At 46.2% G+C, this 25073-nt stretch overlaps 2 protein-coding genes across 2 annotated transcripts in view; one reads left to right on the top strand and one right to left on the bottom strand.

The window, feature by feature from the left end:
* The window catches only part of LOC125426857 (SERTA domain-containing protein 2-like), a 751974-nt gene that overhangs the window by 218897 nt on the left and 508004 nt on the right, over window positions 1-25073 (top strand). The window lies entirely within an intron of this gene.
* AKT1 (AKT serine/threonine kinase 1) overlaps window positions 1-25073 on the bottom strand; it is a 151887-nt gene that overhangs the window by 55237 nt on the left and 71577 nt on the right. The window contains exon 3 of the mRNA XM_048485661.1: window positions 4614-4742. Within this exon, the coding sequence (XP_048341618.1) occupies window positions 4614-4742 (129 nt within the window). The remainder of the gene's footprint in view (window positions 1-4613; window positions 4743-25073) is intronic.

Here is a 25073-nt window from a genome sequence, read left to right as displayed (position 1 = left end):
ACTTCCGACCTAGACCGTCAAAATATTTACTCCCCTCAGAACACTCAAAAGCAGGGAAAAGTCAAATCTCTTGGCAATGAAGGTGTCAAACTCGACTCTCTTTTTAATGGCATCACACCATGAATTGATAGCTCCAAGAAAGAAGCTTTCCGTCTTAATTTTGTCACTAAAGGATTTTCAAGGAGATTGAAGGGGAGAGGCGGAATGGCGGCCTGCAGCTTTTCACCGTTGGACAAACCAGGATGCCTCCAATCACTTGGGCAGAAGAAGAAGGGAGAGAGTTTGGATTCATACCCTACCTTTCTCTCCTGTAAGAAGATTCAAGGTGGCTTACAAGTTCCTTTCCCTTCCTCTCCCCACAACAGACACGATTCCCCACTGTCTAGCTTCCAACTGAGTTCGACCTAAGTTCGGGGAAAAAGCTGTACCTCAGAACTGGAATCAGAAATTCCAGTTCTGAGGGGGGCAGAACTGAAACGAACCCAGGTCGAACTCAGCAGCACTGGGACAAACCTAGGTCGAACCTAGGTCAACTCTGCCAGTGGGGAATCAGCAGGTAAATGGGACTGAGAGTTCTGAGAGAACTGTGACTGGCCCAAGGTCACCCAGAAGGAATGCAGGAGAGGGGAAACAAACCTGGTCCTCCAGATTAGAGTCCACCTGCTCTTAACTACTACATCATGCTGGCAGGGGTATTAAGACTTGGATTGCAGCTGTTCCAAAGGCTTTTCACATATGTATGTAAGAGCTCTCAAGTCACAACCAACTTATGGTGACTCCAGCAAGGGGCTTTCAAGGCAAGTGAGAAGGAGAGGTGGTTTGCCATTGCTGTCCTCTGTGGAATCTTCCCGAGCTGTCTCCCATCCAAGTATTGACCCTGCTTAGCTTCTGAACTCGGACGAGATCAGGCTATATACCATGCTGCCTTCCCACCCATTTTAGGCAACAGCCGTCTTAAAGGAAGAGCAGCAGTGGCGTAGTGGTTAAGAGCAGGTGCATTCTAATCTGGAGGAACTGGGTTTGATTCCCCATTCTGCCACCTGAGCTGTGGAGGCTTATCTGGTGAACCAGATGTATTTCTGCATTCCAACATGCCAGCTGGGTGACCTTGGGCTAGTGACTGTCACAGCTTTTCGGAGCTCTCTCAGCCCCACCCACCTCACAGGGTGTTTGTTGTGAGGGGGGAAGGGCAAGGAGATTGTAAGCCCTTTTTAGTCTCCTACAGGAGAGAAAGGGAGGATATACATCCAAACTCTTCTTCTTCCTCTTAAACCCAAATAAATAAATATAGGATCTGCTCTGAAAAGCTTAGTTTCTCCTGTGTTTCTTCCTTTCTCCTGCCTCCTTCTCATAAGTGAACTTATGGCAATGAGGCCTACAGTCGAGTGGATAAACCGGATGAAGTGAAGGGGATTGCTGCAGAAGCAAAGGAGAAGTGCTCGTCTGGCAGCAAGATATGGGAAGATAGAAATATCTGTGGCCCTTTTCCATCTTGGGCCTTCCATTCCCTCTTAAGATGGGTTTTTTAGATGACCGGACGCTATATTTTTACATTTATATTTAACTTCATTTTGTATGCTGTATTTTAAATGGTTTTAATTCGATGCTTAGAGCCCTTATTTTATCTTATATTGTATTTAATTTATTGAGAGGGCTCCTTTTGCTTATTTATGTTATATTGAAATGTTGTACACCGCCCAGAGCCCTCCGGGGGTGGGTGGTATAAAAGTCAAATAAATAAATAACAACAACAACAGGTATATTTACAATATATAATCCTGTCAAGCAGAGTAACGAGCAGAAATGTGGATTGTGTGGCACGTTAAATTAGACTAGTTATCTTTCAAAAGACCAGCCGTTTGTTTGTCGTGATAGTAAGCTTATACAGTATCTTAGTCAAAGGCAATTTTACATAGAATTAGTTAGCAGTACACAGAGAACATCTTTCTCTCAGTCAGTCGGGGAGCAGAAGAAGGATTACCAACGGTTTTTAACTGTTAGAATGTTCTTTAGAATGTTTAACTTTAGAATGTTCGTAGAGGTATCCCAGCATTCCTTGCTGCTTGCTGCATGTAAGCAAGGCTGAAAGTTCCAACAGTATCTACATCTGCTGAGGATTAACTCCTTGCCAGATCCCAACCCCTTGAACAAGGATCTCCATATAAGCCTTGCTGTGAGCTTGCTTCCGCCTGGGTGCAACAGGTGTGTTTCCTGTTGCTCCCAGGTTCCTGGTCTACTGCTGATCTCCTGTGCTGTGACCTGTTGGACTGACCCATGACTATGTCTTCACCTGCCTTGGCCCACTGGACTGTCTTCTGACCATGCGCTTGTCTGCTGCCTGTTCTGTCCTGCGGGACTGAACCTGACCATGCCCTGCCTACCGGGGGGGGGGGTGTACCCAAAAAACTGTATGTTGCGGATAATTTCGGGCTGCAATGAGGACAATGAGGAAATCCTGAACAGATTAAATTAGCCCTGTAATCCAGCATTCTGCGCCATACTGTGGCAGCCCAGGAAGGCCAACAGGTAGGTTGAAGAAGACAAGACCATCTCCTGATGTAGTCTTCTAGCACTGCCTCTGTATGGAGGTTTCCTTTGGTCCCAACCTCTAGTATCCACTGATGGGCATCTCCCTCTCTAACCCCCTTTTAAAGGTCTCTGTGGTAGAGACCATCACGATGTCCACCATAGCAAGCATTAATTTAATTAACCCATGGAGCAAAACTACTTCCATCAGGGATACGTAAGCATGAGATTCAAACCAATCTCAAAAAAGTTTAAAAGAGAAATCCCATTTTTAGTAGAGAAAGCAGCTGCTGGGTTGGAGCCAATCACCTTCTCTAATGGTAGAACAAGAACTCCCCACAGGGGTGTCAAACTCTGGCCCTCCAGATGTTTAGGGACTACAGTCCTCATCATCCCCTGCCAGCATGGCTAATTGCTCATGCTGGAAGGGGATGATGGGAACTGTAGTTCATAAACATGTGGAGGGGCAGAGTTTGACACATGTGCTAGTACGTCATCTGAAAAAGGCACGATGTGGGTCTCAGAGTTGTACTCACAAAAACCACATGGGGCAGGGCTGTGGTAAGGAGGAGGACTGGACAAGACAAGGCCAAAAAAGTTCAATTCAATTTATTTGATTTAATAGATTGCCCCTCCCCTTCTGGGTTCGGGGCAGCTTACAACATAGATATAAAGATACAAATAAATAAAAACATATAAAATGTAAAAAAAATTCCAGCAACATCCAATCAATTCAACTATCAATCCTAGAGCCAACAGGGGTGTGGGCAACACATTATTGCCCTGATAAAAGGATGTGAAAAACAAGGAAAGAGGAGGAGGACGGGAAGGGGACGATCCGACCCACAGCCATTACGCGGTAGAAAATACCTCTGTGCCCAAGATAAAGAAAGCCAAAATGCTGAAAATACGTTTTGTCCAAAGATGGGATTCTGAGGCTGATTACACACAAGTCTGCAGTGCCAAGCGGGCAAATGTCGGTCGCAGAAAGATTTCTTGTATAGACCTATTTCCTCAAGCCCCACATTCATTTTCTATCCTCTCTGCAGCAAGCGAGAGCACTTCTAGGACAAATTTAATTTTACTTCGCTGACAGAGCAGTGAGATTTTCCAGTGAGCACAATTTTGCCCTGGACCTTTCCCCTCCACTCATGGTCATCCAGCCTAGCTCCAGCCTTCCCAGTCCACAGCTTCCCCTTGCCCCTCTTCCATGCTGCTGACTTCTTCCTTTTCTCTAAGTGCTTATAGAGATTTCAATATCAGCTACTCTATTTCTGGCTCCAGCTCACCCCCTCTCCACTCTGCTTCCATGCTCCTCAATGATCAGGAGGGCTTTTAAAAACTTTATTTGAAACAAGTCTCTTTTTGAAAAACAAGCATCTCTGTCTTGCAGCAGCAGCAGCAGCAGCATGAGAGAGAGAGAGAGAGAGAGAGAGAGAGAGAGAGAGAGAGAGAGAGAGAGAGAGTAGAGGGGAAGGTTCGGGGGACAGAATATCAGTGGAGTTGAAAGAACCAGTAAAGGGCAGAAGAGAAAAAGCAAAAGTAAAACCCAGTTGAGACTAGCAAGCAGCTGCAATGCAGGCACTGGGCTGCCTCCTTGAGTGTAAACGGGACTGGATGCCCCCGTGTTGCGTGCCGTACTATCATCGGCATTACCTATGTGACATCTTTTCGGTATTGTCTGTCCCCTCCCGGCCTTGGGATCGGGCGCCATCATCAGTATCATCTCTACTGGGTTTTTAAAATGCTGCTATGTTATGCTGAGTTAAGTTATGAATTTTAATTATTTATTAATTATTTATTGTGCACTATTGTTTTTAGTTGTTGTTTTGTTGTACACCGCCCAGAGCCTTTCGGGGGTGGGCGGCTAATAAAATATAACAAACAAACAAACAGAGAAACGCGAGGAGACCACACTTCAGCCCCACCATGCAGCTACCAGCCCCGAGGTAAGCATTCCATGAATAATGGGCCTGTTTTTACTAACCATTCAGTGGATAAAGCTGTTTAAATTCCAGTAATGCCTGTGAAGGATTTGGAGGAGTTAGTCAGTGAAAGACATAAAAGATAGTTTGGGAAAAACTTACGAGCCACAGAGAAGTTATTTAACGGGGACTCCCGTTGGTCCACATCTTGCGGTCGCTCTTTGTAGCCAATAAACGTCCCGTCGTTCTTCAACAGAAAATACCTCGGCCTCCATGTTTTAATGTACTCTCCTGCAAGAATGAAAAAAAGGGGGGATCCGTAAACATGGAATATTTTTATCACCGTTAATATCGTCGCTGCAAGATAATGATTCAACAGTAAGGCATCTAGAGTAGCTATCCAAAGCTCAGAGAATCGTTGAAATGGCAAAGTTCACAGAAAGTAACTGAAGAAGAGAAAGCACAGAATGAATGTGAGGAATGTTCCGAAGGAGTACCGTCTCCTGTTGTTAACTATTAGAAATCCAATTACAATTTGTATCTGCAGAAAGCACAGCCTGTCTCCACTCTAGCATGAACAGAGAGACAGAAGTCTGGATAGAGCCCTGCAGAAGAATATGGGGTAGCTGGTAACTACCCAGGGGCAGGAGAAGGATTTAAGTACCCACTCTATGATTGTGTATTCCTGAATTGCAGGGGGTTTGACTCGATGGTCCTTGGAGTCTCTTCCATTTCTATGATTCTATGGTTCACTCTAAAAGCGATCATGAATCAACCTTTACTTTTCCCATATAAGTGAAGAGTTTGTATTAACTCTCTCGTTCTCTTATATAAAGTTGAGAGGGTGCCTTGGCTGCTATGCCTGCAAAAGGTCCCAGGTTCAATCCCCGGCATCTCCAGTTAAAGAATCTGGTAGAAGGTAATGTGAAAGACCCGAAGACCCTGGAGATCTGCTGCCAATCACAGTAGACAATACTGACCTTTTAAGATACTCAATAGCCTTGTAGAAGACCACCTCGTTAAACCTTTGCTACTGGAAAGGAAAGAAGAAGAAGAGAAGAGTTTGGATTTATATCCCCCCTCTCTCTCCTGCAGGAGACTCAAAGGGGCTTACAATCTCCTTGCCCTTCCCCCCTCACAACAAACACCCTGTGAGGTAGGTGGGTCTGAGAGCGCTCCGAGAAGCTGTGACTCGCCCAAGGTCACCCAGCTGGCGTGTGTGGGAGTGTACAGGTTAATCTGAATTCCCCAGATAAGCCTCCACAGCTCAGGCGGCAGAGCTGGGAATCAAACCCAGTTCCTCCAGATTAGATACACGAGCTCTTAACCTCCTGCGCCACTGCTGCTCCTTGAAGGCCACAGGAAAAGAGAAAGACCCAACATGAGATGGATTGACTCTATAAAGGGAGCCACAACCCTCAGTTTGCAAGACCTGAGCAAGGCTGTTACTAGTAAGTGGTTTTGGAAGATATTGATTCACAGGGTCACCATGTAAGCAACTTGACAGCCCTTAATACATACACGCACTGGCATTATTGGAGGGAGACTGGTGGATGAACATGCTGTCTCATATTTTGCAAATGTATTCTATACTCTCTCTAGAGGAGTTTAAATTATGGGATACAAAAAAAATCCATGACTGGCTCCACAAGTGTGAATAAAGTACCTAGAACAGTGGTGGTGAACCTTTGGCACTCCAGATGTTATGGACTACAATTCCCATCAGCCCCTGCCAGCATGGCCAGCTGATGGGAATTGTAGTCCATAACATCTGGAGTGCCAAAGGTTCGCCACTACTGACCTAGAATGTCAAGAGTATGGTTGTGGTGGGTTTTCTGGGCTCTGTGGCCATAGTCTTGTTCCTAACGTTTCGCCTGCATCTGTGGCTGGCATCTTCAGAGATGAATCACAGAGGGAAGTCTGTTACACACTGTATCTGGTGAGAAGGGAATGTTTAGTGGGGTATATATTGTCCATGTCCCAAGGTGGGGAACCAGTCAGTAAGTGTTTGGGTGGAACTTGCTATGCAAAGGTGTGGTTGAGTGCATTGTATTGCAGGTGGGGTTAGCAGTCCATTTACATTTGTCGTCACATTTGCATCCCCTGCAGCAGCAGCAGCAGCAGCAGCAGCAGCAGCAGCAGCAGCAGCAGCAGCAGCAGCAGCAGCAGCAGCAGCAGCAGCACTGGTGAACGCAAATCCTGTGTCTGGATGGAGTCCATTGTCCATGAACTTAGCATGCCCCTGGCCTTTGATTCTGGTGTTTTTAAGTACTGGTAGCCAAGCTTTGTTAATTCTCACAGTCTCTTCTTTCTTGTTGAAACTGTCTTGGTGTTTGTGAATTTCAGTGGCCTCCCTGTGCAGTCTGACATAGTAACCTTCCGAACTGTCCAGAATTTCAGTGTTTTCAAACATGTTATGTCCAGTTTTGTTTAGGACATGTTCTGCTACTGCAGATTTTTCAGGATGGTTAAGCCGATGCTCCTTAATACGAGTCTGAAAGCTGCGTTTTGTGGTTCCTATGTAGACCTTTCCACAGCTGCAGGGTGTGCAATACCTGCAGAAGTGAGGGGGTCTCTCGTGTGCTGAGAGTAGCATCTGCTGTATTTTCCTGGTAGGTTTGAAGATGGTTTGTAGATTATGTTTTTTCATCAGTTTCCCTATTTGATCTGTGTAAGATGGTTTGTAGATTATGTTATGTTTTTTCATCAGTTTCCCTATTTGATCTGGAGTAACTCTCCTCAGGACTGAATTGTATCTCTAGTTTTTCAGGGTTAGTTTTGTTCCCTTCTTTTGTTTGTCCGCAAGCACAATGCCAGCTGCGATGCTGCCCCAGTTCAGCCCTCACAGTTCTTTCTCTGGCACCTTTCCTTTAAGAAAAATAAAATACACTCCACAGTACCTAATCAATTTCAGCTGTCCTCCACTAAGAAAAGCTTTGACCAGCCTTCCTTTCCAGACCATGCCCTTGACGTACCTTGAAGGCAGATTCAACACAGTTCATGTCGAGCAGCATCTCAGTCCCCATAGCCAGGGTCTAGCGGAAGATCTCAAACATTACATCTTATATGGCCCCTTTTAGGGAGGCATAAGAGAAAAGGATCTGGGTCAAATTATCATCAATTTCACAGGTACAGATGCAAAGTCTCTTGCCAGGTGGCTATTTTTGCTTTATCATCTTTCAAAACCAGACAAAAATGTTTTATTTATGAACCAACTGTAGACTTTGACTTGTCCTGAATGTGACCACTATGGGCATTTTGTATTTTATAGCGGGACCGTTTGTTTGTATTTTATGCTTATGTTTCTATTCTTGATCCTTTATATGACCACATGTCTAAAACAATAAGCTTAAATATCTTATCTACCAATCTGGACAGACCAATAGTCTACATCAGTATAGGGATGCCTTATGTTTTCCTGTGATTTGAACAATTTGGTCTACCTGGCTCTATACTGTCTGTGCTGATAGGCAACCATTCTTAAGGCTACAGGCAGAAAGGGTCTTTTCACACTAACACCTGCTACCTGAAAACCTTTGGGAACATTTATTTAGAACATTTACATGCTCGCCATGTTATCTGGATCCAGATGCAGGGGGCCGTGAGTTAGAAACATCTGCAAGCAAAGCACATTCTCAACCACTGAAGCATGCCCATCGCATTTCAACTTGGAGAGAAAAGAGAAGTTCAGTTCTTAGGAACACGGCGGCTCTCAAAGAAAAACCTGCTGTCTCAGGCACAAACGCCCACGGTCCTGCAGAAGACTGCAGTGGCAAAATGCACCCTGCTAGGGGGCGTCCCTTGACTCAGCTTGAACACACATTCATAGGATAGCTTTTAAGATTCCATAATTAAGTTCTGCTTAAAGGTAAAGACAGTGACCCATGGAGTGACCCATTGAGTGACATCACATTACCATGTTTACTAGGCAGACTATATTTACAAGGTGGTTTGCCACTGCCTTCCCCAGTTAAGAACATAAGAAAGAGCCTGCTGGATCAGACCACCGTCCAACTAGTCCAGCACTCGGCTACTCGCAGGGGCCCACCAGATGCCTTTGGGAGCTCGCATGCAGGATGTGAAAGCAATGGCCTGCTGCTGCTGCTGCTCCCGAGTACCTGGTCTGCTAAGACATTTGCAACCTCAGATCAAGGAGGATCAAGATTGGTAGCCAGAGATCAACTTCTCCAAAAATCTGTCCAAGCCCCTTTTAAAGCTCATCTATACAGTTATCTATACTTCATCCTCAACAAGTTGGGTACTCGTTTTGCCAACCTGGGAAGGATGGAAGGTGAATCAACCTTGGGACAGATACCTGAAACCGACTTCCCTCAGGATTGAACTCGGGTCACGAGCAGAGCTTTGACTGCAGTACTTTGCATCCTGTCCCATGGGACTCCTTGCAACGGTATAATTGGAAAGTTGCTTTTTTAAAAAAATTGACACAAATATACAACTGAAAATTGGTTTTAAAAGGATCCAAAAAGAGTTAGCACACAGCAGCTCGTGTGCACAGGCCCCCAACGTGTCAGTAAACAGGTCTTAGCCAGCGCATAACAGAAGCAGTGTTGGTGGAGCAATCCTGGATTCCACAGGGGCACACGTGTCTGTTCTATTAATGCACCTGGATCTTCTCCTTCTGTTCCGTTCTGCTTTCAGAAGGCAGAAGTGCTCAATTCCCAGCTTTCTCTGTCATTCTCTTTAAAACTTCAACATCTGAAGCCCCTCTGAAGCCCCCACGACAGTTTTGCCATCTTCAGCATTGCCTGATTGCTGATTCCACCTATTTTGGGGCAATGCTGGCCCTCCTGGCCTTTGGGTTGGGCGCCATCTGTGCATACATCTATGCATGTATTTTTATCTGTAATTTTTGGAATTTCTGCTATAATGTATTTTAGTGAATTTTAATGTTTTATCGCTATATCGTATTTATGAGACCTTCTATTGTATCTGTTTTATGTCTCATTGTACACCGCCCAGAGCCCTTCAGGAGTTGGGCGGTTTATCAAGCCTAATAAATAATAATAATAATGATAATGATAATGATGATAATGATAATGATAATAATGATAACAACAACAACAACAACAATAACAACATCATCCTAAAAGCAGAGATAGGGTTAAGTGTGAGTCATTTTTTAACAAATGGAAAGAACCTCTGTGGCGCAGGCACTACCATGATGTCTGATGGAGAGCCAGTGTGGTGTAGTGGTTAAGAGCAGGTGGATTTTCTAATCTGGGGAACCAGGTTTGATTCCCCACTCCTCCACCTGAGTGGCTGAGGCTTATCTGGTGAACCAGATGTGTTTCCGCACTCCTACATTCCTGCTGGGTGACCTTGGGCTAGTCACAGTTCTCTCAGGACTCTCTCAGCCCCACCTACCTCATAAGGTGTCTGTTGTGGGGAAAGGAAGGGAAAGGAGCTTGTCAGCCATCTTGAGTCTCCTTACAGGAGAGAAAGGCGGGGTATAAATCCAAACTCCTCCTCCTCTTTTTCTCCTTCTTCTCCTCCTCCCCCCCCCCCCTTAGGCTTCATGAACTGTCTTCCAGAACAACTTTTGCAAAGCTATTTCTCTCTCTTCCCTGAAACCCCTCCGGAAAATCCACCTTTCCCTCACAGCCCCAATCAAAATTAAAAATGAAATGGGACATGCCACTTCACACACCACTGCTCGGTTGAAATGCAAAAAGGCACCCATAAAATGACTCCTGCAGCGGCTTTCTGCATGATGGGTGGTTTTCCAGGAAGGCAGATTTCCAGCCGAATTTCAACCTTTATACAGAATTTAGATGAAAACCTAAGTATGCGTAACTGCCGTGAACAAATTCTCCCCATTAATCCCTGCAGACTGTCAAATATGATATGCTGATTCAGATTTCTGTAATCCTGCTTCTGTGCTTATTAAGATGTCTCTTCGTATTGACAATATCGATTTACACTGTGTAATCTGCTTTGCCAACATGGGGTGATTTGACTGAATAAAGAAAGCCTCCGTTTGAAAGACTGGAGTCAGGATGTTTCGGAGGACGTTAATTCACAGGGCCCATAAATCGGAAGCAACTTGACTGCACTTAACACACACCATGCACTTTGAATCTCAGGAAGAAAAACAGCCGGTAAATGTAGTAAATAAAATAGGATTTCTCTTTTCCTTTTGCTGGCACTCTTATGTTACATGCTTGATTGCAACCTCCTCAGGACAGAGCCCTTCAGTGGCATAGTGGTTAAGAGCAGGTGTACTTTAATCTGGAGGAACCAGGTTTGATTCCCCGCTCTGCCGCCTGAGCTGTGGAGGCTTATCTGGGGAATTCAGATTAGCCTGTATGCTCTGTTGGGTGACCTTGGGCTAGTCACAGTTCTTCTGAGCTCTCTCAGCCCCACCTACCTCACAGGGTGTTTGTTGTGAGAGGGGGAAGGGAAAGGAGTTTGAAAGCCCCTTTGAGTCTCCTATAGGAGAGAAAGTGGGGATATAAATCCAACTCTTCTTCTTCTTCACGGGTACCAGCAATTAATAAATCCTCCTTCGGACAAAAGTCAATTATGATTCAAATCTTAAACTCAGGGGATTTTAGAAAGGATCTTGTGAACTAAGGATAAAAGAGGATCTGGATGGTATGCAAGAAAACACATGTACAAACCCTTGTGACTCTACCACCGATCCTGAAACACCCTCACCCCAGCCCACGGTATAACAGGTGACATGTTACATCAAATTTACAATGCTTAATTTTGTGCGAAGGAGCAGCAGTGGCGTAGGAGGTTAAGAGCTCGTGTATCTAATCTGGAGGAACCGGGTTTGATTCCCAGCTCTGCTGCCTGAGCTGTGGAGGCTTATCTGAGGAATTCAGATTAGCATGTACACTCCCACACACGCCAGCTGGGTGACCTTGGGCTAGTCACAGCTTCTCAGAGCTCTTTCAGCCCCACCTACCTCACAGGGTGTTTGTTGTGAGGGAGGAAGGGCAAGGAGATTGTAAGCCCCTTTGAGTCTCCTGCAGGAGAGAAAGGGGGGATATAAATCCAAACGCTTCTTCTTCTTCTTCTTCTTAATTTCAAGAGAAAGAATCATTTTCCCGAGGATCTTCCTTTACATAGAAAAAAACACCTTTATATTTCAATTGCCATAGGCCAAATTTGCACGAAACTTTCAGGCTTTAGTTTAGAGCAGGTTAATAGCCTTTTCTGGTAACCACATAAAAGGCACTGTATAAAAGTGAACAAGGGGTACTGAAGCATTTCAAAAATTACCATTTCAATACATACCACCTTTTAAAAACCCTAAAATGTCAACTTTTTAAATTAGCAAAATTAAAAATTCTTGTATCCCGCCCAGATTTCAAGCACTGAACCAGATTAAGTAAATTTCTAGGATTGGATTAAGACTACATTTGGAAATCCCCTTTCAGGTCATGGATTTGGGATTCTCTATCTCCCGAGAGCAGCCTTTTGTGGAGATCAGTGAGCTGTGAGGCTATGGGTGGCGGAAGACATGAAAAGTTAGGGTTGAGTCTAGCGAACGTGGTGAGAGCCAATGTGGTGTAAAATTCCAATCTGGAGAACTGGGTTTGATTCCCCACTCCTCCCCCTGAGTGGCAGAGGCTTATCTGGTGAACCAGATGTGTTTCTGCACTCCTACATTCCTGCTGGGTGACCTTGGGCTAGTCACAGTTCTCTCAGGACTCTCTCAGCCCCACCTACCTCACCAGGTAGAGGAAGGGAAAGGAGCTTGTAAGCCACCTTGAGTCTCCTTACAGGAGAGAAAGGTGGGGTATCAATCCAAGCTCTTATTCTTCTAGCTTTTTTCAATGCAGGTCTTACGATACTCAGCATGAACTTGCTGGGAGTCAAAAGAGACCCCTTCCTTTTTCAACAGAGGAGAAGCTGGTTGGATCCAACCCAGATAGTCCAGACCAAACCTACACACCCACACCAGACACAGAAAATGATCTCAAATTAAAAAATCCTCTGCACCCCGCTTGTTAGGGGAACTCTTTGCACTTATGTCTAATTCAATGAAGAATCCAGGTACATCAGCATAAGCATTTATTGTCATTGTGCACGCACAACGAAATTTACAGCGGCATTCCTCGATGCACGCAATTTCAGACTCATACCCCATCCTCACTTTCCCCTTCCTCCACCCATCCCTACACAGCCCCAAACACATCAACACGAAGCCACGGAGTTCAGCATCGCCACAGCTCTAGAGTAGAAGCTGTCTCTAAGCCTCTTTGTCCTAGTTTTGATAGACCTGTATCGTCTGCCGGTTGGTAACAGTTCAAAAAGAGAGTGTGCTGGATGAGATGGAAAATATTATGAAAATAATAATAATAAACTGGGCTGCATATGCATTTCCGGGCTGATCCAGCCGCCCTCCAAAAAAATCAGAGAGACTGAAATCAAGGGGATAAATTTAGCCCTTACTCCTGTCACCTGCTGATTAGGGTTAGTGGAAGTTACCAGGCAGAGGCTAAAAATACCAGGAGCTGGAATGCGAACACTTATCCGTATTGTTCCAGCTCCCGGAATTCAGAAATGTCAGTAGCGAACCTGAGTTTTTATTCAGAATTCCAAGCATTTTACTTACGACTAGTTTTATGCATCCCCCTCCTCCCAAATTACAAGATGATGGATGGGAACGAAAACGGCTCCACACCAGCTAAAAAAAAACGTTTACAACGGCATTAACGAACAAGTGACTCTTATAAAAAGGTGACCACGGCTCCTGGTTAACTTTATCCGCCGGCATTTCCTTTTAAATTTCTAGAATATGCGCCCAGAACTCTCATCTGAAAAATCCCGTCGAACCTCAACCACAACAAACATCACAGCAGATGTCCCACATATTATTTCTTCTGCCAGTGTCATTTTTCATACTGACAAGTGGAGAATATTTCCCTCTTACATTTACATTTTGCAGAGCAAGTATTTTAAAACAATGGTGCATTTCGCTAATTAACCGGCTGCTTTCTCAAACCAAGAGTCACACATAAGTAAAGAGACACAAGCGTGGCCTTTCGGTTGCAGGGGCCTCGTTACCCCCCTCCCCCCACAAGGGCCAAACCAGATGTGCACCAAGAATTCCATAGATGGAATTCCCTCTGATTCTAAGCAAAAATTCTCAACCATTCTCAAAAGGGATATCAAAGAGATAGAAAAAGCGCAGAGAAGGGCAACGAGGATGATTGAGGGATCGCAGCACCTTCCTTATGAGGAGAGGCTGCAGCGTTTGGGACTCTTTAGTTTGGAGAGGAGACATCTGAGGGGGGATATGATTGAAGTCTATAAAATTATGCATGGGGTAGAAAATGTCGACAGAGAGAATTTTTTCTCTCTTTCTCACAATACTAGAACCAGGGGGCATCCATTGAAAATGCTGGGGGGAAGAATTAGGACTAATAAAAGGAAACATTTTTTCATGCAACATGTGATTGGTGTTTGGAATATGCTGCCACAGGAGGTGGTGATGGCCACTAACCTGGATAGCTTTAAAAAGGGCTTGGACAGATTTATGGAGGAGAAGTCGATTTATGGCTGCCAATCTTGATCCTCCTTGATCTGAGACTGCAAATGCCTTAGCAGTCCAGGTGCTCGGGAGCAACAGCCGCAGAAGGCCATTGCTCTCACCTCCTGCATGTGAGCTCCCAAAAGCATCTGGTGGGCCACTGCAAGTAGCAGAGAGCTGGACTAGATGGACTCTGGTCTGATCCAGCAGGCTTGTTCTTATGTTCTTAACCATGTGGTGGGGCTCCAACTCCTGCTCCCCACATGTGATTCTGTACAAACTGTCTGGTGTTCCACACACAGGGCGCCCAGAGGGTATCTGGTCTGATCCTCAAACCATCTGATGGAGGGAGCGTGTCTTAAATGTAACCCTGCCTAGGAGTTCCTAAGGATCAGGGGACCAATCCATAGCCATGAATAGCAACAGTAATTTGGCTCATAAATTAAGCAGGCTGCAAACATAAACTGTGAATTTAAAGAGCTCCCGCAATTTCCCTTCTCCCTGTGCATCCTGAAAAGTTGGCAGGGTCCTTGGGAAGAGAACAAGATGCAGCTTGGGGGGGGGGGGGCAGGTGGGGGGGGGGGGAACAGCAGAACCCCCTCCTCCCGAACGCTTCTGCAAGCATCTAACAACTATACCTCAATGCCACATTCATTTTCATTTCACTTAGTTGAATGATTATCCCAAGAATATAAAACTGGTGTTGATGTTCTTGGAAGGAGACCAGAGACAACATATACCAGTGGTGGTGAACCTTTGGCATTCCAGATTTTATGGACTACAATTCCCATCAGCCCTTGCCAATTGGCCAATTGGCCATGCTGGCAGGGGCTGATGGGAATTGTAGTCCATGACATCTGAAGTGCCAAAGGTTCGCCACCACGGACATATACCTACCCATTTCTCAACGCATCATTTCTCTTGCCCACTGGTTTGGGTGTGGTGCACACACAACACCAGCTCAGCTCATGACTCTGGGAAGTTACTGCAAAGACACAACTGACCAGCAGCTGTGGATTCAGACGTGGCCGAGTATTTCTCTTACAGAATGAAAACTGGGCCATGCCAGCTTGGTCACAAAGGAGCATTTAGCAGAAACAACAGTCTGTACTTAGTCAGATCTTAAAACTTTAGCGTGAGAAATCTGCCTTCTACCTATCTTCTAAAACTTTTAACATCCAGCCGTCACACAGGGTAGCTTGATCTCACCAGATTTCAGAAGCTAAGTAGGGTCGACCCTGTTTAGCACTTGGATGGGGGACCACCAAGGAAGTCAAGGATGGCTTCACAGAGCCACCGTAGTGTATCTGGTGAACCAGATGTGTTTCCGCACTCCTACATTCCTGCTGGGTGATCTTGGGCTTGCCACAGTTCTCTCAGGAATCTCTCAGTCCCACCTGCCTCACAAGGTGTCTGTTGTGGGGAGAGGAAAGGAAAGGATCTTGTAAACCACCTTGAGTCTCCTGACAGGAGAGAAAGGTGGGATATAAATCCAAACTCTTCTGCTTCTTCAATGGAAAACCTCTTCTACTCATCTCTTGCCTTGGAAATCCTGTGGGGTGCCATGTCAGCTGTGTTTCGAAGACACTTTCTACCACCAACATCCACTCTAGCAAAAAATTCTGGGGCACTTGAAAATTCAGCTGGTGCTAATAAAAAATATTACATGGATGTCATTCTAAGGTTTTCACTTGGACAGTAGAATCTTTTCTTCTGAAAATACCCAAACCTACTTCCAACCCCAAACCTTTTCCAATTCCTCTCCAGGAAAACCAGATCAAGGAGAAAAAAAAACAGGGCGGGGAGAAAAACAGGTAGGAAGGTCTTTTTTTAAGGGAACCTACTGAGAACCAGAACTTTAGGTACTTTTTGAGGTTAGAGTCGACTCCTTGAACATTAAAGGAAAAAGGAGAAGAGCACGTATCACACATGTACCACTCCTGCTTTTTATTAACTACATATTTTAGGCCATTAGCTAATTGCTTCTCCAAATGTTACAGCTGACGTATCTTACGCTTAAAAAAAAAATCAATGCTCCGTTTTAATTTATCTCTGACCACGCTGCCCATTAACAGGGAATCTCGGCAGCAATAACTTGATGCATTGTGCTGGCAAAATATCCCCCTATGCCCTGCTGTGCACAAGTCCAATTTTGCCTTTCAATTTTTGTGACGCACAGGAAACAAACAGGAAAAGAATGCAACAAACCAAAGTGAGGTTCGAGTTCGAGTGTTGGGAATGGGGAGCCCAATCCAGTCTGGAGGGGGCTGAACGTTCACAGGGAGCGGCGGAGAGCTGCACTGAGGTGTTCCTGCATTGCAGGGGGTTGGACTTGATGACCCTTGGGGTCTCTTCCAACTCTATGATTCGTTTGCCTCCTTCGCCGGTGCAAGGGGCACCCCTGCTGACAGAGAGGCAGCGAGGCTGCCCGCCCCTCCACTCTGTGGTGGCAAAATCAAAACTCTGGTTTGCCATGGAGAAACACCGGCGTCCGCTCAGATACCACAGGGGGCATTCTCAGGGGTGAAGTCAACATTAATCAGCTTCCACTGGGATTCCAGTCCGGGAACACTGTCTCCTGTCCCTTAAGAAAGAAAGAAAGAAAGAAAGAAAGAAAGAAAGAAAGAAAGAAAGAAAGAAAGAAAGAAAGAAAGAAAGAAAGAAAGAAAGAAAGAAAGAAAGAAAGAAAGAAAGAAAGAAAGAAAGAAAGAAAGAAAGAAAGAAAGAAAGAAAGAAAGAAAGAAAGAAAGAAAGAAAGAAAGAAAGAAAGAAAGAAAGAAAGAAAGAAAGAAAGAAAGAAAGAAAGAAAGAAAGAAAGAAAGAAAGAAAGAGGAGATGAAGAGGAAAAAGAAGAGGAGGAGGAGGAGAAAGAGGAGGAGGAGAAAGAGGAGGAGTTTGGATTTATACTCCACTGTTCTCTCCTGTAAGGAGACTCAATGTGGCTTACAAGCTCCTTTCCCCTTCCTCTCCCCACAACAGACACCTTGTGAGGAAGGGGGCCCCAAGAGAGTTCCAAAGAACTGTGACTAGCCCAAGGTTACCCAGCAGGAATGCAGGAGTGCAGAAACACATCTGGTTCCCCAGGTAAGCCTCTGCCACTCAGGCAGAAGAGCAGGGAATCAAACCCACTCCACCAGATTCGAATCCACCTGCTCTTAACCACTACACCACGCTGGCTCTCAAAAACGGCTACCCTCTGCAACTACAAACCAGAGTGACAAAGTCTGCTCTCTCAGGTATTGAAAGGCAGCCACGGATTTACAGAAGGAACCGTACACATACGTAAAGATGCCACCAGCTTCACGGGCAGAATTTCTCTATACAGCTAACCCCGGCTCCATTCCTTACCTGGCTTCGCCTCCTATACCACCCCCCACTTTAGCTGCTCCATCATCTTCCCAGAAACGTCTCCTGAGAACATGGACCCTGCCCTGAACACTCCCCTACAGATGGCCCTCTGCTTCTCCCCCCTTCCCACGAACGTCCCCTCCCTCTGTGGCACAGCCTGCCACCAATTTTCCCACCTGTTTTGAGGCTGTTTTGCTTTTCAACCGTGCTGGCCTTCCCCCCCACCCCGCCCCGCACCAGCTGGCTCCCCCAAAACTCACTCTGTGCATCACAAAAATTACTTTGGCTTGTATTTGCTTTTTAAAGCCAGGAGTTATGCAGAGCAAGGGTTTCTCTCCTGTATGTTTGGAAACAAAGTGCATCGGAGAACTGAAAAAACAGACACCCCTGCCAAAAGAAGAAAGAGGGAAAAACACACACCGCATCAAAGTCTGGGTTTGTTTGCTCAAAAATAAAAAAACTGTCCCCACTGCAGGAAAAATGTGCTGCAGCCACAGAATCAGGTTGGGTCCGCAGGTAAGCAAAAGAACCTAACTTGCAGGTCAGCACGGCTTTCTTTGAAAAGAAAGAAGAGCGGCACTCAGTGGAAAAGGTAGTTGCTGTCAAAGACAATGTTTGTTTGCTAGACAGAGAAAAAACAGAAATTCTTATAAAGGAACAAGTAGACGGGCAGGAAGAAACAGGTGACAGACGGAGAGAGAAGGATTGAAAAATTTAAAAGGAAGAAGAAGAAGAAGAAGAAGAAGAAGAAGAAGAAGAAGAAGAAGAAGAAGAAGAAGAAGAAGAAGAAGAAGAAGAAGAAGAAGAAGAAGAAGAAGAAGAAGAAGAAGAAGAAGAAGAACAACAACAACAACAACAACAACAACAACAACAACAACAACAACAACAACAGGAGGAGGAGGAGGAGGAGGAGGAGGAGGAGGAGGAGTTTGGATTTATATCCCCCCCTTTCTCTCCTGCAGGAGACTCAAAGGGGCTTACAATCTCCTTGCCCTTCCCCCCTCAGAACAAACACCCTGTGAGGTGGGTGGGGCTGAGAGAGCTCGGAGAAGCTGTGACTAGCCCAAGGTCACCCAGCTGGCGTGTGTGGGAGTGTACAGGCTAATCTGAATTCCCCAGATAAGCCTCCACAGCTCAGGCGGCAGAGCTGGGAATCAAACCCGGTTCCTCCAGATTAGATACACAAGCTCTTAACCTCCTACGCCACTGCTGCTCCCTGTGAATGCGGATGGATGGAGATGGCAAAAGAAGCAGTGGGCAAAATGAAGACGCATCTCTGAATTCTTCAGAAAACGAAACTCCCCAAATTGCCTTTTTTAAGGAAAACATGAGACAAGAGAATGCACCAAGGTTAGATGGTCATGCTAGGACAGTGGTGGCGAACTTATGGCACGGGTGCCAGAGGTGGCACTCAGAGCCCTCTCTATGGGCACGTGCAAATAGAGTCCCCCCCCCCCCAACATCTAGGCTGGCCTGGGCCGCTGGGCTCAATTATTAGCATTAAACCTAAGACCCAGTTTTGGGGAAGTAGGTAACCCTGTTAAGCGCTGTTTTTCCCACTGATTTTCATGCGAAGAACTAAAGCGTGATCCTTTACCTGGGAGTAAGCTCGGTTGCTGACAATGGGGCTTGCTTCTGAGAAAACCCTCCTAGGGTTGTGATTCACCCGGTGGAAGAGTTGCATGGTTGCTTCAAAGCAAAGCCACCAAGCCTACTTCTGAGTAATGCATGCCTCAGAGCCCACCGGTTTTTCTAAACCTCAGTATTCAGCTTAAATTGCTGTGTTGGCACTTTGTGATAAATAAGTGGGTTTGGGGTTGCAATTTGGGCACTCGGTCTCAAAAAGGTTCGCCATCAGTGTGCTAGGATCTGGATGCCCCTAATGTCCCTCAAATGGTTGTTGTGCCCTTAGCTAAACCTACCTCACAGGACTGCTGTGAGCATAAAATGAGGAGATTGTTGTAAGCCTGTTTGGGTCCCCCAGTGGGGAGAAAAATGGCAAATAACTGAACAAAACAAACAAATTCCACTTCTTGAGCCTGGCTGTTCCTCCTAGCAGTTCATAGCTTCCCCCTCCTTTTATCCTCACAACAGCCCTGAGAGGCGGAGCATGTGGGGCTTGGACCAATGTCATCCAGTGAACTACAAAGTTGAGTGGGGATGTGAATCTCTATCTTGTCCGTGCTACTTTAACACAATGGTACACTGCGGCACAGAAACTGGGGAGAACTCTGCTAGGCAGAGGCGTACGGCCTATACGGCCATGTCCCCGGGCACACACCTTTCGGTCACATGGGGGGTGCCAGGTGCTGGGCGCCCCCCCCCCCCATGAAACAGCACGTGCCCCAGTCGGATGCCACAGAGCCCCGCCCCACTGCAGGGAGGTGGGGGGGCTCGGCAGCAGGTGGACACGGTGCCTGCCTGGGTTGTCTGCCACTGTGCCCTACTCCCCAGCTGCCATGCAGGCCAGCTTTTGCCCTCCCCAGGCCCTGGGGACGGCAGGAGCCAGTCTGCAGAGAGATGGGAGGGGCTCAGACCGAGCCCCACCCCTAAATGTGGGGGCAGGAGGGTGCCCAGAGGAGGTGTTGCCCATGGCTGCCATTTCTCCTCGATACGCTGCTGCTGCTGCTAGGTTCTATGGACTACTCTGTTTATCTGGAGATGAACTTGGGGCCTCCAGTATGAAAGCAGATACTCAACCGCCGAGCCACAAAATTCAGCTCGTGAACCAACCGCTATGAAATGACTGCCTTGTTTCTAAGCCTTGCTCAAATCTGGTCCATTTGCACCAAAAGGAATTAGTATCTGACAGGTGGTGATTACTCAGATCATATCACCCCTGTGCTACGCCGTCTGCACTGGCTCCCAGTGGAGTTCCGGATCGTCTTCAAGGTGTTGGTAATAACCTTTAAGGCCTTACGCGGCATGGGGCCCTCATATCTACGGGACCGCATCACCCCTTATGTCCCACATAGGCCACTGCGCTCGGCAGTGGCAGAACTACTGGTGACCCCTGGCCCCGCGACGATGCGGCTGGCCTCTACCCGGGCCAGGGCCTTTACGGCTCTGGCCCCAGCCTGGTGGAATACCTTACCTCCATCAGTCCGGGCCCTGCGGGACCTTGGTGAGTTCCGCAGGGCCTGTAAGACAGAATTATTCCACCGGGCCTTTGGAGAGGCCGGCCGCGGTTTTACTGCCCCCCATTGAAACGCTGCCGAATTTCCATCGTTGCCATCTTGGTTGGGCCTGCTATGATTCCACCTGGGCCCACCTGCCTTCTCCCTTCCTTCTCTTCACTTTTTCCTTGCTTTTAGCCTTAGGAGCGGGCGCCTGTCTGAACTGCTTTTTTATATTGTTTTATACTGTTGAATAGCTTGGATCGTTTTTAAATTATATGTAACTGCTGCCGGAGTTTTAATGCTTAAGTTATGCTGTCGAGTTGCTGTTAGTGACAGCCATGTTGTTGAGCCGCCTCGAGCCCCCTGGGGAAGAGGCGGCCTATATAAATCTAAAATATAAATAAATAAAATAAATATCTGGAAGCTTCTCTTAACCAAGCAGGGTTCCGTACAACCTATCGTCGCATTTTCCACCCAAAAATGCACAGCGCTGAAAATCCACATCAACACAAAGAAATAAACATCCCCACCCACCCAAAAAAAAGCCTGAAAGAGGAACAGACCTGTGCAAAAAGGAAGAACTGTGAAAATGCAACTTTGTTTTGAGATTATGGTACATGCACTTCTGAAACAAGACAGTTACACAATCAACAGTAAGTACCATTTTGTGTGTGTTATTTGCCATTGTGCTCCTTCTGACCTACAGAGACCTTATGAATCATGTACCTCCAAAATGTCCTATTGTAAACAGACTTGTTCAGGTTTTGCAAACAGAAGGTTTCCCCTTTTCCTGCTACTTTTGACTTTTCCCAGCATTATTGTCATTTCCAATGACTCTTGTCTGCTCATAACGTGACTGAAGTACGACAGCCTCAGTTCAGACATTTTAGCTTCGTGGGAGAATTCAGGCTTCGTTTGATAAGTGTCACTTCAGGGAACATAAAAAAAGAGAGAACCAACATTTATGGTCACTGTGTGGTTACAGAGCCAAACACAACAGCAGTCTACCACCTTTCCATTTGAATCAACCAAAATGTCATAAAATTATGAGCGCCAGCTTTCAAGTTTCACAGGGCTCTTTATCTGATGAGATATTAACCACAAAAGAAAGGAGAAAAGATAAAAAGGGTGTTTCAGGGGCTTTCTGGTTTATCTCCAATGTCTTCCATTGGCAGTTCTCTTTAAATGTAACCCAGAAAGGATGCAGATTTAGATCACCTGGTGCTGAGTGCAAATCAAAATATCCTGAGATGAAGAAGGGACTCTCTCCCTTTGAAGACAGAGACACCACTTAAGCCAGTGGTTCTCAAATTGGGGGTCGGAACCCCTTTGGGGGTCGAACGACCCTTTCACAGGGGTCGCCTAAGACTCTCTGCATCAGTGTTCTCTATCTGTAAAATGGATAAACGTTAGCGTTGGGGGTCACCACAACATGAGGAACTGTATTAAAGAGTCGCAGCATTAGGAAGGTTGAGAACCACTTATTTAAGCTATTCACCACCAAGTTTATTTTCCCACAAAGTGCATCCTAAGGTGGAGTTTACAGTTGGATCCTTTGCAACAAATGTTCTCTGTGATAGCAGATAAAAATACAACCAGGTCTCTAGAGCTACGCAGGACTGCAGAAGCACCACGATTGGACCATCCGGACCTTCAGAAACACTACGATTGGACCATCCAGGCCTTGCCCACCCCAAATTGCCTACATCCAAGATAAATCTATTGACCAGAATGGCTTAAGGCTGCTGCGTTGCAACAGCTCTGCAGGCAGGAAACCTGCAGTCCGCATTCTTCCCAGCTGCTGGCAGCTCAGAAATATGGCATAACCTAGAAAGGGTCAGCTTCCACCTTAAAAATGATTCCACTGAAGTCTGACGGAAAGCGAACACCTCAGAGAACATTACCTCGTTGGGAATCTCCTGACCAAGATCTGCCATCCAATTTTTTCACAAGAGCAATGCATTATTCAAGAAGTGCAAGAGGTTAGGACAGACACGCAACCCCTGGTGTGCGGTCCTAACAGCAGCAAGCAAGACCATGTTACTGACCCCAACCCCCAAGGTCTGGGTGTACCACAGAAACTCCACTTGATCTGGCCATGTGCAATTCTTGACTCAACCATCCCCTCTCAATTTATAGCTAGCTCACTTTCAGACTGACATTGTGAAGGGTTTGGTGCTCAGGCCAAAAAGTCTGCCTACCTCTTGGCCCCTTCCACACATGCAGAATAATGCACTTTCGATCCACTTTCAATGCACTTTGCAGCTAGATTTTTACTGTGAGGAATAGAAAATCCACTTGCAGACAATTGTGAAAGTGGATCGAAAGGGCATTATTCTGCATGTGCAGAAGCAGAAGCGTAGCTACAAGTGGAATGGGGGGGTGCATGTTGCACTGGGCGCGCGCCTGGGGAGAGGCAGCAAAAATTTCAGGTTTGTTTTTTGTATTTTTGTTAGTGTTTTCAGTTTTTGGCCTGCAGGGGGCGCAGTTTTTAGGCTAGCAGCACCAAATTTCAGGGAGGTTTTGGGGGACTCTCCTGATGATACCACCCAAGTTAGGTGAGGTTTGGTTCAGGGGATCCAAAGCTATGGACTCCCAAAGGGAGTTTCCAATGGGAGCTAATAGGAGATGGGGGCTACACCTTTGAGAGTCCGTAACTTTGGACCCCCTGAACCAAACTTCACCAAACCTGGCTGGTATCATCAAGAGAGTCTCCTAAAGATACCCTGAAATTTTGGTGCTGCTAGCCTAAAAACTGCACCCCTTGCAGGCCTAAAACTGAAAAACCCCACAAAAAGCACAAACGAACATGGGGAGGGGAGCAAAACTCAGATTTTGCACCAGGCTCCATTTTCCCTAGCTACGCCTCTGTGCAGAAGGGGCCCTAGTTTACATGGATTGCAAACAAGACCCTCTAGAATCTCACACTGGTTCAAAGCCAGTTCATTCGCTAGGGTCACATTAAAGACTCTCAAGCCACACAGTTACGAACTGCTTCCACGGCATCGGTACACAGCCCAAAGAACAGCTACGTCAATGGGCAAACACTGAATGTGAGGTGACCAGCACATCGGGTGAGAACCTTCTAAATGAAGCATAAGACCGAGCAATAGGACTCCAGGACAGGCACTTTGTACATGCTCAGTTTCTCGGTTATTCTGGACCGGCCCATGGGCTGAGAATCTTCTAAACTGCATTACCCCATATGTCCCTACTCGGCCTCGGCGTTCAGCAGAGGCCAATTTGCTGGTGGTCCCCGGCCCCTCAATGATGTGGCTGGCCTCCACTCAGGCCAGGGCCTTTACGGCTCTGGCCCCTGCCTGGTGGAACACTCTCCCTCCAGCTGTCCGGGCCCTGTGGGATCTTAGTGAATTCCGCAGGGCCTGTAAGACTGAGTTGTTCCACCGGGCCTTTGGAGTGACCAGCCGCTGAATGAAGTGCCCCCTTTTGCTCCTTTCACATCAGGGTCCCTCTATATTAATAGGGCCCGCCGTTCTCCCCCTCTTGGGGAGGGTTTTTAAATATGGGTCTTGCCGGACGTCTTTTATTGTATCAACCGCAGTTTTTAAGGGATTTAGTAGTTATGTTTTAAAATTGATGGAGCCATATAATTTGTAAGTTATCTATGTAGTTAAGCTTTGCTCCTTTTATTTGGTTATACTGTGATAGAATTTTATGTTGTACACCGTCCAGAGCCCCCCGGGGACAGGGCGGTATAGAAGACCAAATAATGAATGAATGAATGAATGAATGAATGAATGAATGAATGAATGAATGAATGAATGAATGAATGAATGAATGAATGAATGAATGAATGAATGAATGCAGCATCAGCCTGAGTGGAGCACTTCAGAGCAAGGCGCTTTGTGCATGCCTGGTTTCTTGCTTATTTCGGGCCTAGGAGTTATTACAACTAGCAGGGGTCTTAATAATGTGGCAGAACTGGGAGTGTTTGCATTTGCATTTATTTATTTACACCCCACTTGTCTCTACAGCTGGGTCTCAAAGCGACTGAGAACATCACTTTCCCCGCCAGCTGCTCACAACAGCCTTGTGAGGTAAGCCAGATCACGAGTTTGCGATGGGCCCAAGGTCACCTCTCTTAGCTTCAAAAAGGCAGAGGTATTCAAAAAGAGGTAGCTCTCCTTGCTTGCTAGAGAATTAACACTCAGCAACCATAAGGAGAGGATTTTGAGGGGGGGGTACCTCCTTGTTATGTGGCAAAGACTGCTCGAGAAACTGCCTTTACCCAAAGCTTTAAAACATTTATGTGTGATCTACAAAGCAGGGACACCCAGCCACATCAGCAAAACTGTCAAATTACCTACAGAGGGGGACAGGTTTAGCCAACCTTGCAAAACAGAGCTCTTGCTTGCCGTCAGCAGCAATGGCTTTTTTTAAAAAAAAAGACGAAGGCACATAGCGCAAGCAGCACGAAGGGTTAAAATCGGTAGCTTGCTGAACAGCACCAAACCAACCCCACGTTTTACATCACGCTGATTGATCGTCGACTTCCAAAAGGGTAAAAAAAATAAATAGGGAGGAGCCTGGGGGCCTGCCAAGACTTCAACTTTCAGGGCTCCTGGCAATTCAGTATCGTTCGGATGCTGAGATGTGAGTTCGAATTCAGCAGTCCTGGACAGGTTT

The sequence above is a fragment of the Sphaerodactylus townsendi genome, linkage group LG02 (genome assembly GCF_021028975.2).
Source record: "Sphaerodactylus townsendi isolate TG3544 linkage group LG02, MPM_Stown_v2.3, whole genome shotgun sequence".
In the NCBI taxonomy this organism is placed as follows: Eukaryota; Metazoa; Chordata; class Lepidosauria; order Squamata; family Sphaerodactylidae; genus Sphaerodactylus; species Sphaerodactylus townsendi.
The sequence above is the reverse complement of the archived record's forward strand: the minus strand, read 5'-3'. Positions and strand labels throughout refer to the sequence as shown.